The sequence below is a fragment of the Quercus suber genome, unplaced genomic scaffold (assembly GCF_002906115.3).
Source record: "Quercus suber isolate HL8 unplaced genomic scaffold, Cork oak 2.0 scaffold_91, whole genome shotgun sequence".
Lineage (NCBI taxonomy): Eukaryota > Viridiplantae > Streptophyta > Magnoliopsida > Fagales > Fagaceae > Quercus > Quercus suber.
In genome coordinates this window covers 1,170,038-1,186,238 of record NW_027069556.1, presented here as the reverse complement: position 1 = coordinate 1,186,238, position 16,201 = coordinate 1,170,038, and the positions used below count along the sequence as shown (strand labels likewise).

Genomic DNA, 16,201 nt, shown 5'->3' with positions numbered 1-16,201 from the left:
TAGAGAGGATAAATGGGTTCACCTATCTAATACTATTGACCTTTTCTTCCTTGTTCTTGTCCTTGGGTGAAGCCCCTATTTGGTTGTCTAGTTCCCTCTCTTACAAATTCTTTGTATTGGGCCATGATTAAACTGATCCAGCCACTATTCTAAGTGGGCTTGAGATGCCAGATCTTTTGGTTCTTACATATTTTATGTTAAACTTTCTTGTGAATGCATGGATTCCTAATTAGTAATACACTTTTGGTTAACCTTTTGAAATTTAGTGCAATTAGTTTTGGAGGCCTCATAATTTTTCACATCACTATTTTAATGTGTGTATATATATATATATATATATGTATGTATGTATGTATGTATATATTAAATTTAAATTCTATCATATATTTTTAAACATAGAATATATAGTTTCATATAGGGTTGTCCATGAGTCAGGTCGGATTAGATTTCGGCTCAACTTGCACCCAACCCGAGCTAATCGGGTGGAGGATCTCTCAACTCGTTGTCAGCCGAAGAGATTGAATGGATTGGGCCTTCAATGGGTGCTAGTTTGTTTGGTCCACGTCATAGAGGCAAAAATTGGCTAAAAAAAGTCAATGAGGTTTCGTTAGATTTGATAAGGTCTTGCCAAATTTGGCAAATCTCACTAGAAAACTCTTGTTCAATCATTCGGTTCGGGTTTTTCGGGTTTTAGGGGAAGAGATTCACAACTAACTCCTCGAAGTAGTCAAGTCAAGCAGCGGTTGGCTCGGATTTGATCGGTTTTTCGGGTGGGTTGGACAGCCTTAGTTTCATATACAAACATAATAATAAAAAATTTCCAATGCAAGAATTTATAGTTTTATATACAAACAAAATCATAACAAATACCTATTAATAACTATCATAATTATCATATTTCAAATTTAGACATGATTACTTACTAGTTTTGTTACTTTTCTACAATTTTAAGTACAAATACATTATTAACGATTATCATTCTATATTTTTCTTTCTTTTTTGAGGAAACTTACCAAATTGATAAAATGGCATCACAGGATGAGTTTCTCTCTAGATTAGTTGTTGTTAGCACCAAACCATAGGCTTCTGTAGAACCAATGTTCCTCCTTAGTGGGTGCTTGGGTGGGAATTGTTTCTCTTCATGTGGTATTGTAGGAAGGAGAAGGCTTTGCCTAATTATGTATAAGTTTGAATGTGGTGTGTTGGTATAAAGATATTGGCAGCAAGGTAGTGATGGATGATTTTGAGCAAAAATGGTCTCCTATTGTAGCATAAGATGGACAGATTGCAAAGAGAAGAGGAGCGTTGCATGAAGGCTCATAAAAATATTGGAGATTTATATGTAATGGTTGGTATTAAAGATCAGGATATCTGTAGGTACTTAACGGAAAAGCTGGAATTTCCATGGGCTTAGGACCCACGTACAGTTCACGAGCTCACAAGGATATATAGTGAGAAATAAAGATCCCTTGATTGTATTCTTGATGGTGATGGTGTCAAATGACTTATCTTGAAAGAGTTCAGTGTAGGGTGCAATATGCAAACATGCTTGTGGTTCCATGTGGAATCAGAGGTGGTAGCTTGGCTCCTTTTCTGGAAAAATGAATTCAATCTCTCGATAAGAAGTTTTACTCAGAATCACATTGACATAGTGGTAAACTCGGGAGTTGATAACACTTAGCGTTCCACTAGATTTTATCCTAAAACTAGTGATGGGACTGACGAATGTCATAAACTCACTGACGATTACACCATCACGGACGATTCCATGCTCAGGCCAGGTGAGTCAATCATACTCGTTACTGACGAACTTATCCGAACCATTCAATGCAGACAAAACGGTTCAAGAGACAACTGTACAATCCGTTGGAAGGTAATAATGGCACACTAAAGGGCCTCAGGCGTTACGAAAAGGAGCATTGAAGACCTCCATAACTACTCAACGGCTAGGGGCCAGGAAAGGATATATAAGCCTCCCATATTGCTGAAGAAGAGGTAGATACACACAGAAATTCGCTAAGACATTTTCTTGAATTCTTTCCAATTGCATTTTTTTTTTAAAACATTCTTTTACTGACTTTGGCATCGGAGATGTCGTGGCAGGCACCACACCGGTGTTCATCTTTAAAGGTTGGAAGATCATCTCCGTCCGTCGAACAAGCACTGACAAGTTCACACTCATCAGTTTGGCGCCGTCTGTGGGGAATCGCTCTTCTTTGTGTTCAAACTCGGAATAGCAGTTTCTTATCCTTGTTCGTTTCAGGATGGAGTCCAATCAAGATCCCGCAGCCCTAGTTCAACAAGTCCAGGCACTTGCAGCCACGGTAGAAGAGCTGACTAAGCAAAACCAGGAGATGAAGCAACGACTTCAGCAGGAGGAAAATCGCTCGAGAGGAAATCAAGAAGGTGAAGGGGAAAGTTGCAGAAGAAGCGACCATCGAGGGCCAAGTACTCCCGTCGAGCAAAATTCGGACATTCTTCGGGAAATGAGGAGGGAGATGGACGAACTAAGGAATGCCATCAAAGAAAAAACAGATCGAAGCGTGGATCGATTGGTTCGGGCGACGGATTCACCATTCACAACAGCTGTCCTCGACTGAGAGATTTTAACGAAATTACAATGGCAAGGGGACAAGCAAGGGTGGGTATGGATTGATTGGAAAGATAACTAGAATAGTTTCTAGACATTCTAGAGTGGTGAGGATTCAGAGACTTAGGTATTGTAGGGCTGCCTTTTATTTGATGTAACAATATATTGGATGATCATAGAGTATGGGTCCGTTTGGATAGAGGGTTTGTGATTGGAGATGGGGTGCTCTGATTTCTATCGGTACAAGTTCACCACTTAGATAACATGCACTGCTTCTAATCACAAACTGTTGTGAATGTGTTTGGATGATGAGAATGCTCGGTTCTATAGTAGTTAATTTCTTTTTCAATGAAAGCCAATATTTTTTTAGTTTTATGTTTTTACTATTTATTTTGTAAACATCTGTATTTTCATATATTATAATCTTGAATTTTTTTTTTTTAATTTATCAAGATTTTTCCATAATTTGATATTATCAAATTTTAAAATAAACATATTACCTTTGTATGTATATTAAATTTTAATTAAAATATAATTTAATTGGCTATTTTACATAAAAAGTAAAAACACTACCAAGAAAATAAATATACTTAAATGTATTGAATATTTAATTAATTGGGTTTTCATAATATATTAAGAAATTTTAAAACTACAATCAAATCATTTATTTTTAAATAGTTATTATCTATAGCTTTTACTTTGAATTAGTTGGTTCATTGCCATGGAAATACTGTTAATCACTTAAATTTCAATGAATAACCAATAAGATTTTTGCATTTCATTCTATTTTTCAAAAAATATAACTGTGTTTACACTTCCAATTGCAGGCCAGAGTCAGAGTTTATAGAGGAAATTGTTAGGAACATTCTGAAAAAATGTAAATGAGGAATCATCTACCGCTCCATCCCTTCGTCAGATTGATGCTCCTGGTCAACACTCTTCAGCAACCATCCCGGACAATGATGCTTCATCTGGTCAAAATACCACTATTAATGCTATTGCTGACTGGACTCTTTTTTTTTTTTTTTTTTTTGACGAAAATGCATTTTTCGTCCCTACATTTTGGGTCAATTTTTATTTTGGTCCATAAATTGATTTCTTTGCAAATTTCATCCTTAAAATTTGAAAATCGTTTTTAAAATAGTCCCTGCCGTGAACCAACAGACGGAACCCTCCTACGTGTCAGACGGAGTGCCCTTATTGCTGACGTGTCACTGACGTGACAAAGTCTTCGATTCGTCCCTTCACCGCTATTTCCAAGTAAGGATTGTAAGTGCAAATTCTCATAGAGTAGATTCACTCCCTTCGTTTCCCTGCTTTATTCATCTTCGCTGGCTTTCATTATCTTTCTTTTTGTCTTTCTGTGGGTTCAACGTTGTAATCTTTTCTAACTTTTTGTCTTCTTCTGTTTTTCGTCTTTTCCATTCCGCGTTTATCGCTATTACTCACTGTCATCTTCTTTTTGCAAAATCTTGATTTTCGTTCTATTTACCAAATGGGAAATGTTAACAAAAGAAAAAGAAAAAAATTGTCAAAAAAAAAAAACTGCCAAAAATTGTCCAAAAAAAAACTGTTGTTACTACTAAAAGCTGCAAAAAAAATTGTTGTTAACGGGTCCAATCTCCTTCTTTTCCTTTGTTTCCCGAAACATTTCTATCCTGATCAGTGTTTACATTAACCGGGGGTTTTTGTTTTTTTTGGAATTGTTTTTTGGCTATTGCTATTGTTCCTAAGTCAGAGGGGGCCAGTGCAACAGCAAATAGCTATTCTCTCTTTTATTAGCTCAAGAAAGATAGGTTCATGGAAAAAGCGATCAGGGGATCACAATTGGTTAGCCTGACATTTGTTAAAAGAACTTGTAATTCTTGAGTATGATTGCATAATTAGTGTTTGGTTAGAGAGGAATTTGTCCTCTTAATTGGTGTTTGGTCAGATATGCAACACTTCTGTCTTTTATCATTGTACTAGGACATTGGTATCTTTAGTAGATGTTAAAAAAACAAAAGCTCATTTGCTGGAGTGAGTGCTTGGTATTCTCATTAATCATTCAAATAAAGTTAAAACCAGCTCTCTCTACAAAATTAGCAAATTGGGCATCTATTGCAGCAAGAAGGAGATCTAGATTATTCAACTTAATTTTGTTGTCGACAAAAATATTGAATAAATTAAAGGGAAAAAAACAGTAGTAGCGAGGTCATATTCTGTGTTCATAACAATATATATTATCATTTCAATATTTGAAATCTAGGATTCAACTTGTAGGTGAAATTTGTTTTCATATGTGTGATGGTATATACACAAACAAGCCTGAAAATCCCATTTTTAAAGAAATTGGTTTGAGCCTAGCTAAAAATTTGTTGGAACTTAGCTAAATTCTATTGCCTGTTGCTAGTAATTTATCCTATAAATTTGTAACTGGTAAGACTACTGTTAGTGACTTACTATTCAAGGTGCATAAGTCATCTCTAAACCAGGGAAAAGGGGTTTGAGAAAAAAGAAAAAAGTTACATGTTATCTTTGTAACCTATAAATCTAATAGATCTCCAAAAACTGGAGGGGTGACCTAAAAATAATTATTAATAAAAAAACCTAAGGGAAACAATAGAAAGCTAGGGTTAAAAAAAAAAAATCAAACTACAAACCAAATTGCTTATAAGTTTTTAGACTCAAAGTTGAGCTCAAACTAACTTACAATCCCAAATTTCAAAACTAGATCCAATCAATAAATCAATTTATATATATTTAAAATTGAAGCGTAGCGGTAGGGATAAGGGGCCCAAGAATATATGTTGGGTATTGGACTTTATCTAATGATGCTTAGTAGTCCGAGAACAGATAAACAGTAATGAAGATGTAAGACTTAGAACTCCACAAGCAAGCTACGAATGATAAGGTTGGGAAAGGTAGGCTAAGGAGGAATATCACTTCGGCTAAACGAAGCAAAGATCAGAAGGTGTGTTCTGTCACCCAGAGTAACATTCCAAGAAATTCTATTGTTAAGGATATGCATTATGAACGTACAGGACAAATGGAAGCCGTAAAATATCTAAGAGAAAGTTGCTACCACTACATTGAATGCTTTGTAGCTAACTCTCTAGCCGCATTAATGAGGAAGTGATATTTGAACAATACTTTTCAGCCTTATAGCTACTCCTAAAGACTTCAGAAAGGTGCTGATGGGACAAAGATCAACACTAGCAATCTAATGTACATGTGGAGGGTGGAGATAAAAGGAAGAAGAGAGTATAAAATAGAAAGAAGACCTAGATAGAAGGAGATAGAAAAAAAAAAGAGAAAAAAATGTAGCAACAAGAACTATACTTGTAATCAAATTCAAAAGAAATATATAAAAGAACTAATCTCCTTGGATTGTGCCGATGATGATTTTCTCTAGATTAAACCAGTCTATTTTTACTTTCTTGCCATTTGGATCCATTATACTTGTTAGCTAACTTATTAGAGCCTAATTTTCCAATTCACTCTCTACAAATTCATTGTATTAGGCTTTTTGGGCCTAAACCCATCCATCCCTTGGGCTTAAGAACCAATTTGTGTCCTTACAATTGGCACCGTCTATGGGAAATTTCTTGTGCTTTAGTGAGTCTAGCGTTCAGTGGTAGGTTTAGGTCTGGATAGGGAGGAATCTATGGGGTCCCAACGTCAAGATCATTTTCTCAATCTTGTGTGCAGGAGAGACTGGGAGGTTAGTGTGCGCACTACCCATACTAGTAGGAGTCAATCTAGAAGTGGGAGTCACATTTCTCATGAGAAGGATACCAGAGCTATACAGTCGGAGATTGATTGTTTGCGAAGGAGGTTGTGCCATGAATGACGGAGCAGGACCCCTTCAAACTCTAACGTTTCTTCTGATGATGGGGATGGTAGTTATAGACCTAAGTCAAGGACTCCTCCTAGTGAATCTTTCTTGTGTGATGAGGACTAGCATCATGAGCGCAGAAATAGGAACTCGTCTTGCAAAGGCTCGGGAAACGATGTGATGATCAGAGTGTTAAACCAGATTTCCAGGTTACTCTTCACTCGCAAGATTGAAAGAGGAAGACTTCCTCAGTGGTTCACTTAGTCGACGTTCACCATATATAATGGACGAACAGATCTTGTAGAGCATGTGAGCCACTTCAACCAGAGAATAGCCATGAACAAATTCCAACAAATTGTTAGCAATCAGCCGTGTCATGACCGTGATCTCAGTGGAAACGACAATACTTGTCCCGAGGTCGTTTGCTTGGGTTGCTTTTCAGTTTCCCTGGGAACGTCAGCGCCCCCTCGTCTTTGATTTGCATCAAAACTTGGTCTATCGAGGCATTTAGTGGTGTGAAGCTCGTGAACCTCCCTCCTGAGGGTAGGGTACTTTTCGTCCCTTCTGTCTCTTGTCCTTGGTCTCTTTTGCCCTTGATCCTACCGTACGTCCGCCTGCCACTCTCTCTTCCTGGGTTTTTCCTCCTAGGCTAGTAGCGCGTCTTCTACGTTTATGTACTTAGTGGCCCTGTAGAGTACCTCTGACATGGTCTTAGGGTCATTTTTGTATAGTGAGAATAAAAACTTACCCTTTCGCAACCCGTTTGTGAAGGCCGCCACCAGTATTTTGTGGTCGGCTTCATCGATCGAAAGCGCTTCCTTATTGAAGCGGGTTATGTAGGATCTTCACGTCTCGTCCTTTCTCTGCCTAATGCTCATTAAGCATGCCATCTATTTTTTGTACCTGTGTCCCCTTATAAAGTGTGAGGTGAACTGAGCGCTCAACTCTTTGAAAGTGCTGATGGAGTTCGGCATCAGCCGACTGAACCATATTCTCGCGGGACCCTTCAGTGTTGTGGGGAAGGCCTTACACATGATTTCGTCCGGTACCCCTTGTAGGTGCATCAAGGTCTTGAATGTCTCCAGGTGATCTAAGGGATCCTTGACTCCGTCGTAACTCTCTATTTGTGGCATCTGGAACTTGTGCGGTAGGGGAAAGGAATTGATGGGGGTGGTGAATGGAGAGTCGGTCCGGTTCACTAGGTCGTCGAGATCGCTGGACACTCGTCCCTTAAGGGCGTTCGTCATGACCTCTATCTGTTCCTTCATCGCCTGCATCTCTGCGAAAATAGGTGGAGGAGTCATGTCTATGAGGGATGGGAGGCTCGTGTTTTGCCGTTTTGGCCTGCTTGGGGCGTTGCTCCCTTCAGGCCCTTCTCGATCTCTTTGCATGGCACTAGTACCTTCCTGATCCTCCCTCTGGTTGTTGGGTGCTGTGTTCTTCTGACGCAACTGTTCTTCTAGGTCGTGATTTTGTTTGGTGAGGCGCTCCACGGCCGCGGTGAAAGTTCGAACCTGTCTCTCGAGTGCGGTTGTGGGTGGTTCCTCTCCTTGGATGTCGTTGGTGGTTGCCATTGAGCGAGTGAGCACCATGCAACCCTTCTATCTCAGGGATGAAGCAACATCTGATCACTTCAAGTCTTCTTTCCCACAGACGGCGCCAACTGATGATGTTGAAAAATCACCAATGAATTACACGCTGCTCACACGCTCCAAAAATCACCTGCGCAATAAGGAAGAGAAAAAGAACCTACAGAGAGCACCGGTGTGGTGCCGGCCAAATACCCTCCGAAGGTTAAGTCAGAAATATTCTCACAACTCTAGAGTGCTAGAGAAGGTAAATTATGTGTACCTTGATTTGTAAGGGTATTGGGGCTTTTATAGTAGTTGAAAGTTGCACTTTTTTACTTGGAGTCGAAGTCCTTTCCTTGTAGAAATCATCTTTAAGAGTCCAAAACGTGGTGGACAAGTCTTTTTCTTATAGAGAAGATCTCCACCAATATACGTAAACTCTAGAATCCACTTTACACTAGGATTCTGTTTAAGGCTTTTTGAGAATGGGCCACAAGTATTCCCATTAAGAGGTTCAGCAGGCCCATGGCTGATCAGTCCGTTCCTTTGTCATCCGTCCATTCCGGATCCGTCCTCAACAGGCCTTGCACATAACAGGCTCGTCTATCTTTCAGCCCACGAACCATAATTAGCCCGTCCTGTCACACTAGGTATCGTAGCCGTATATTTTTTCCCTTTCAACTATACTTTCATCTCATATGAGAATAACTCCTACATGTAGGCCTAAAGAAAAATTATTTTATATATTCAATGTACCGATACCTCCCTTCACTTAAACATGGATTCTATATTCAAGTTGCATTGTGAATTTGTGAGTTTTTGTTAACTCAATTGGTAAAGTGAGTAAAATACTTTGAGTTAGATTTTACCTAATAAATATCATTAGTGTGATGTTGCAAGCATTTGAAATATTGGATAGTTTTTCTATTTACACATAGTAATAGACTAAAAAGTTTTGCTTGATTCTAATGCTCTGTAAAGCAATATGGGCATGACACGTGTCCTAAACTAATAATTTATCGGCTATTCTCCCATCCAATGCTCTATAAAGCGACATGACCATAATATGTATCCTAAAATGATCACTTATTAGGCTATTCGCCTATTCAATGAATGAGAGTATTGAATGAAAAATTTGATTGGTAGATTGTACATCTAAGTGTTTTGGTAATTATAGAATACTTCTAAAGTAGAATAATTAATAAATAAATGTGTTCTCCTACTTATTAAATATAACAACGGATCTAACCAATTAAATTCATAATGGAATTTGGCTTGGGTCCAGAGTAATGTCTGATGTCCAGTTACATGAAACTCATGCATTCGACATGTGTCACTATTATGATAAGTCTAATGATACTTTTATGATGAGTTTAGTGCAATTAGACACTAACCAAGAAGAAGAAGGATATGCATATATGGTACCCTCCAGATATTGAGTAATTTTGTGTGTTTTTACTAAATGCGCTCGTACCGCGCACTTTAGCAACACCGACACCTCCTTAATCAACCAACGCGCTCTGAAACGCGAACAAGAAGAAAGACCAACACGAAGAACAAGAGGTTTTTCAAAAAAAAAAAAAAAAAACACACGAAGAAGAAGAAGAAGAACCAGAAGCCAAAAAGCCAAACCCAACTCATACATAAACACAGACTCTCTCCCTCTCTCTCTGTATATAATGGAAGCTGGTGAAAAACCATTCCCAAGCTTTCATTCTCTTCAAATACTCATCTTCATCTCACTGGTAAATCAATCATCTTTCTAATCTTTTCTTTTCTTTTCTTCTTTTTCCCATTTTCAAGATTTCATTTTTACCCTTTATTTCACTTTGGTTTTTCCACTTGTTCTACGATTTTGAAACACTGTATTGAATTGAAATTTCAACTCTACCACCACTTTGTTAGATCTCCATGCTCACACTGTGAATTCGTTTGCATTTTCCTTTTTCTTTTTCTGGGGTTTTCACGCCATTGATTATGCTTAATTTGGATCAATATCACTGTCTTTAACTTCAAAATCAAAATTTTGATCAGACCCATTTAACCATTAGTGGATTGATTAGTTGTTAAACTCTCTATTGTTGTTGCAGATGCTGTGCAATTTGGCTTTTGTAAAAGCAAATGTATCAAACCCTTCACCATTGTAAGTGGCACACTATAAATTTACTTTCTTTTTATTTGTTTGGGTGTTTTCTTAAAAATTGATTTAGTTAGTTTCTTTATATGATTAGTGGTGTTCTTGGTTTTTATAATTTGAATTTTTCTTATTCGTTTCAGTCAAAGAGAATTCAATGAGTTTCGGCCCTTGTATTACTGCGAACGATGCCTTGCGGGCAAGGTTTCAATCTCAATTCTTCTTGGTTCTTACTTCTATGATTTATGGATTTCTATATAGTTAAACTATGGTGTTTCATATGTTGTCATTAAAAGTTTATAGCTTCATTGTCAATATTGCATACATCATTGTATCATTAACTATTTAGAGTGTGTTTGGATGAGCTTTTCTGTTTGCATATTTGTTGAAAGTACTATAGCAAAGGAGAGGGAAAAGGGGTTTCTTTTTGGTGCGGGCTTGCCAAAATAAGCTTAAAAAGCCCAAAAAACTTGCATTTTTCTGCGTTTGCAAAATGCTCACTAGTGTAATTTATACACACTTGTTAGTGATGCCATTTGGGCAAGGTTTCTTATACCTTCATTCCCATAAATTGTACATTATTGTATTATTGACTATTTAGTGTAATCTATCCACACTTGTTACTTGTTAGCCTTCTAAATATAAGATGTGCTTGTAAATTTTCTAGAGGATGGGGCTTGGAAACTCTAGAAAACAAGTAAAGCAAAGATGGGGGAGGTATTGGGGTGGGTTGTTCTGTAGGCGAAACCTCAAACCTTAACTTCCCCATCTGTAATTTTAGTAACATAGGTAAGCATGAAAGTGGTTGAAGGAGCTATAGTTATTGGAATTTCTTAGAAAACATTTTTCTTAGTTCTAGATGAGAAGAGAATTCAACGTGCATATCTGAGATTATAACAATATTTCATGTTGAAACAATTGGGTATATTTCTAAATATTAAGGGCTTGTTTTGTTGTCCCATGAATTTCAAATGACACCATCCATAATTTTTTAATAGTAGGATATTGGCTAGGTTAGGGTTCCTGGTGTGTCGAGTGGGTGTTTGAGGGTTTGAGTGTTTGTGTTGATCTTTAGGGTTTCTTAGGGTTCCGGGTAGTGCTAGTGTTGTATGGGAGTTGGGGTTTGGAATGGACTTAAGGAATGATGAGGGAGTGGAAAAAATTCAGGAATAAGTGACTGCTTCAAGGGAGAGCTACCTCGTCCATGATAAAAGAGAGAATAAGAGAGTGAGAGAAACTTTTAGAGAGAAAGGAGCAGAAAAGGCATCAGCTTGTTGATTATGTCCTTCATTACTTTACAAAAGTCTTCTATACATTGGTATGTTTAATTCTCATTGGTTAGCTAATAACACATGTGCAAAAGGTCCTGGAATATTAGCATGTGATAGATGTGCCTAGCCTAACTAATTCTATTCAACTAATTAAGCAAGTGCTGAATGTAACTGACTCTTTAGCTAACTACAAGACATTTGCTTTTATCAATCCAAGCATGTGTTACAGTTACAAAAATTCATGCCTGGTCAGTTAAGCCTTCCCCACGTGGATGGTTAGTTACTAGAGATCCCCACAAAATTTGGTAGTCATTGGATGCACCATCATGGATTGGCACTTCGGGAATGCCAAGAACCAAGTTAGACTCCCAATCACATGACTGAACTGCCAATTAGGGCACACTGTTTCCCAATCAGCAATTTAGCTTTGGTGGCTGATTCTGCTTCCTTTTAGCTCCTAACAACATCTAAGATGAACCCATGACTACACTTCAAATCATTTATAGTGATACTTGTTATGCTTGAGTTACCTCACTTATGTTGTTGCATTTGTTTGTTTGAGAATTTCTTAGAGAACGTTTGTCTTAGTTCCAGATGAGATGAGAATTCAACTTGTATATCTTGAATTATAATATGATTCCATGCTGAAACATAATGGCGTTTTTATATATAATAAGGGCTTATTTGGTTGTCCCACGGGCTTCAAATGATACCGTCCATAATTTTATAGCACCTTACACAAACGCATGACCTCACTTCAATCCATTTATAGCGATAATTGCGATTCCTGAGTTACCTCATTTACATTGTTGCATTTGTTTGTTCGAGCCTTTACCAGATATGAATGGAGCCATTTAATTCCAGCAGACAACCAAACAGACCCTAAGTATTTAGTAGTTGTAGGAAAGAGATCTCAAAAATATAACTAGTAAAATTATTAATTTTTTTCAAATGTCAGCAACTGTTTGGAGAAGGAATTGGTTTAAGGGATTTGTTTAAAGGTAAGGGAAGATAACATGATGTCTATGATGTGGCTGAATATATGACTCTGTAGTATGGCTGAAAAGTGTTCATGTGGCTGGCACCCACTTGTGTTGTTAAATTGCAACAGCCATACAGATTTTTTTGACACCCACGGACCTTCATCCTCTTTTATGAATTTAGAATAATTACCTCTGTAAAAAACTTTTTACATTTTAAATTTTTTTACATCTGTTGATATGGGCAAATCTTTGCTAAGCAGGTGCAAGATACTGCTTCTGCTACTGGAGTCAGCAATTATCCAGATGAACAGGTAATTCAGAGTTTTTTTCCCTCTTTCAGTAGATAGCAGTGATGCTTATTTTTATACATTTCATACAGGATATTGACATCATTGCGACATACAGTGATACTTCTGGTGCTGTTCGAATTAGTAGGGTGAAAATGAGGGACCTATCTGCTTCCTGGGTATGGGAAAACCCTATGGATGTTCACCATGACCAGTCAACAAGTTCTGAGGTACTCCATTTTGTTTTTAACATTGATTCTTTTTCAGATAGCAATAACATACGTGGAAGTATTTAATCATATCAAAGCTGAGATAGTTTGAATAATTATGAGAACCGTATAGATTATATATAGTACTTCATCTTCAATTAATTTTTTTTCCTTGCCTTAATAATTTCATTTGTTTAGTTGAAGTGGCTGACATCACTAATTGAATTATTATCTCCTAGTTATAGACACTGACACGCCATTTTCTTGCCTATTCCTTTCAGACAGTGGTTGATTCATTTCAATCTGGGATGAGATCTGGAGAGAATGCTGAGCATTATAGCGATGGGCATCAAGATGGTAGAATCCCATATCTTTACAACTCATCAATGAGCCCAGTGAAGCGCATGCGGCAGGTGAACTATCAAATGCTTCTATTAGCGTTCCATAGATATGTTTTGTGCAAGTGATTTCAATTTGTAACAGTTCCTAGCCCTTTAGATGGCACGGAAGGAAAGGAGGGATCTCCGAACTGCACAACTAATTCAGCAAGATAAAGAAACTGACAACCAGCTGGCACAAGCAGCAATTGAAAGATCTAAAAGCCTTGACACCACTGTCAAGAGAAAGTACAATATATGGCGGCGAGATTTTGTTCATCCACATTCAGATTCCATCCTCAAACTTATGCAGGACCAGATGATAATGGCCAAAGCATATGCAAGCATTGCCAAGTCTAAGAATGAAAGTGAGCTTTACAGCGCTCTTATGGCACACTCCAACGCAAGTCAAAGTGCTATTGGAGAAGCACATTCTGATGCTGAGCTTCACCCAAGGTATTGCTGCTCTTTGTCCCCTGTCCTGGTTACCAGGCATACTTGCTCGCTCTTGGTTTTCATGCAGTTTTTTTCACTATTCCAATTCCAGTGCCCTTGATCAAGCAAAAGCAATGGGTCACATTCTCTCTAGAGCAAAAGACAAATTATATGACTGCGACATAGTTGCAAGGACGTTTAGAGCCATGGTTCAGTCAACTGAAGATAAAGTAACTGCAATGAAGAAGAAGACTGCTTTCTTGATTCAGCTAGCTGCGAAAACAATCCCTAAACGATTGCAATGCCTTCCTCTGCAGCTTGCAGCCGATTATTATATGCAGGGTTATTATAGTAAACAGGATCTTGACAAAGAAAAGCTTGAAGATCCTTCTCTCTATCACTATGCCATCTTTTCTGATAATGTACTAGCAACATCTGTGGTTGTCAATTCTACTGTGCTGCATGCAAAGGAACCTGAAAAACATGTTTTTCATGTAGTCACGGATAAACTGAATTTTGCTGCAATGAGAATGTGGTTTCTTGTCAACCCTCCTATGAAGGCAACAATCCAAGTTGAGAACATTGATGATTTCAAGTGGCTGAATTCCTCATACTGTTCTGTTCTACGCCAACTTGAGTCTGCGAGAACTAAAGAATATTATTTTAAAGTAAACCATCCTACTACCGTATCTGCTGGGGAAGACAACCTTAAATACAGGAACCCAAAATATTTGTCCATGTTGAATCACCTAAGGTTCTACCTTCCTGAAGTTTACCCAAAGCTGGACAAGATCCTATTTTTGGATGATGATATTGTAGTTCAGAAGGATCTCACGCCTCTTTGGTCCGTTGATCTGCAAGGGATGGTAAATGGTGCAGTGGAGACATGCAAGGAAAGCTTCCATAGGTTTGATAAGTATCTCAACTTCTCTAATCCAAAGATCTCTGAGAATTTTGATCCAAATGCTTGTGGTTGGGCATTTGGCATGAATATTTTTGACTTGAAGGAGTGGAAAAAGCGAAATATAACTGGAATATATCATCGTTGGCAAGATATGGTAAGGCTTCATTTGTCTTCTCCATTCCCAGTCCAGACTCCCTCACCCCTTTTCAAGTTCTTATCATCTATTAACTTTGTATAAATTGTTTATTTTATGCGTTTCTTTTGTGATAGTACATTTATGCAAGTCATGTGTACAAATATATGGTGATGGTGACCATAAGTGTGCAATCATTTCGGTATCTAGTGCTGTATCTTTCAGCAAAACGCCTAGTAGTTATTACTTTTTAGTTTTTGGGGAAATGACATAGTTCTTTAGGTGTAGGATGTGATGGGCTGAATGAAGATGCTATTTACTTCATGAATGTAGTCTCATTGGATGATAGTATTATATGTGTCTGTGCCATATCAGTATGGGAGTAGTCACTAGATTGTGGATCGTCAAGATGGTTGTAGAGGGGCATGTTTGGGCTTTAAAAATCTTGTATCCGCTATGTTGTTAAATCAATTGGTTGTGTGTGTTCCAAGGAACTTTTGAAGGCTTTTGAATCCCATCCTCTCTAGTTTTAATATTCTTTTCTTTGCAATTGTGAACCCCATGACTCCACTATTTGCTTCATGGAGGATGCTACTATTTAATATTATTTTAATCTGATGATAGTGATTGCAGTTTTCATTTGGCTGTTCTTATAAAGGATTATTTATAGCTTTTGGTCCATACCACTTGTTTCAGAAACTGTTATAATAGGATAAATTCTGATATTTATCCCATTCGTAGTTTGCCTAACAAACATTGATGGCTTTTCATTCATGCTAGATTTAGATGTAGTCTTGCTACTCAGGCTTGCAACTGATGTGAAACTGTTTTGCAGAATGAGGATAGGACCCTTTGGAAACTTGGCTCATTGCCACCGGGACTGATCACTTTCTACAACTTGACGTATCCACTGGATCGAGGTTGGCATGTCTTGGGACTTGGTTATGACCCGGCCCTTAATCAATCAGAGATAGAGAATGCCGCTGTCATCCATTACAATGGAAACTACAAGCCATGGCTGGATTTGGCCGTTTCAAAGTATAATTCTTACTGGTCTAGATATGTTATGTTTGACAACCATTATCTTCAATTTTGCGACATCCGCCAATAACTATTTTTTGTCCCTCTCTCTCTCTCACCCCCACACACGTGTAATGTTTGAATTTCAAAGAAAAGAATTTCAAAATGCCTCGTTGCCCATGGAGAAGTTGCCAATGCTAGCCTTTTGTTTTATGATCTTTCGTTTACGCTATGTTCAAATAATAAGTTCAAGGACAACTTTAAAAACAAAAATAAAAAAAATTTATTTTTTACAACTCACAAGATCCTATTGTAATTGGTGCGAAATATAAGGAATGTTAATAATGGACCTAAGTAAAAGTGATTTTTTCCTATAACAATTGGAGGAGTTGTGAAAAAGTTAATGTCCCTACTGTTTCTCGTGTTCAAAGATGAACGTACATAACTGTGCTTTAGAAGAAGTAAAGTCA

At 37.7% G+C, this 16,201-nt stretch overlaps 1 protein-coding gene across 5 annotated transcripts in view; it reads left to right on the top strand.

The window, feature by feature from the left end:
• Positions 1-15,911, top strand: part of LOC112004885 (probable galacturonosyltransferase 3) — a 55,066-nt gene extending 39,155 nt beyond the window's left edge. The window contains exons 1-9 of one of the 5 annotated variants that reach the window (XM_065774382.1): positions 9,449-9,723; positions 10,069-10,121; positions 10,256-10,311; positions 12,627-12,677; positions 12,746-12,883; positions 13,144-13,275; positions 13,361-13,695; positions 13,787-14,732; positions 15,547-15,911. In XM_065774382.1, the coding sequence (XP_065630454.1) occupies positions 10,100-10,121; positions 10,256-10,311; positions 12,627-12,677; positions 12,746-12,883; positions 13,144-13,275; positions 13,361-13,695; positions 13,787-14,732; positions 15,547-15,822 (1,956 nt within the window). In that variant the 5' untranslated portion in view covers positions 9,449-9,723; positions 10,069-10,099 and the 3' untranslated portion in view covers positions 15,823-15,911. Of the gene's footprint in view, positions 1-9,448; positions 9,724-10,068; positions 10,122-10,255; positions 10,317-12,626; positions 12,678-12,745; positions 12,884-13,143; positions 13,276-13,360; positions 13,696-13,786; positions 14,733-15,546 lie in introns of those variants that run through there. The other 4 variants (XM_065774384.1, XM_065774386.1, XM_065774385.1 and 1 more) reach the window with 4 other exon arrangements.
• The last annotated feature ends 290 nt before the right edge of the window (positions 15,912-16,201 follow it).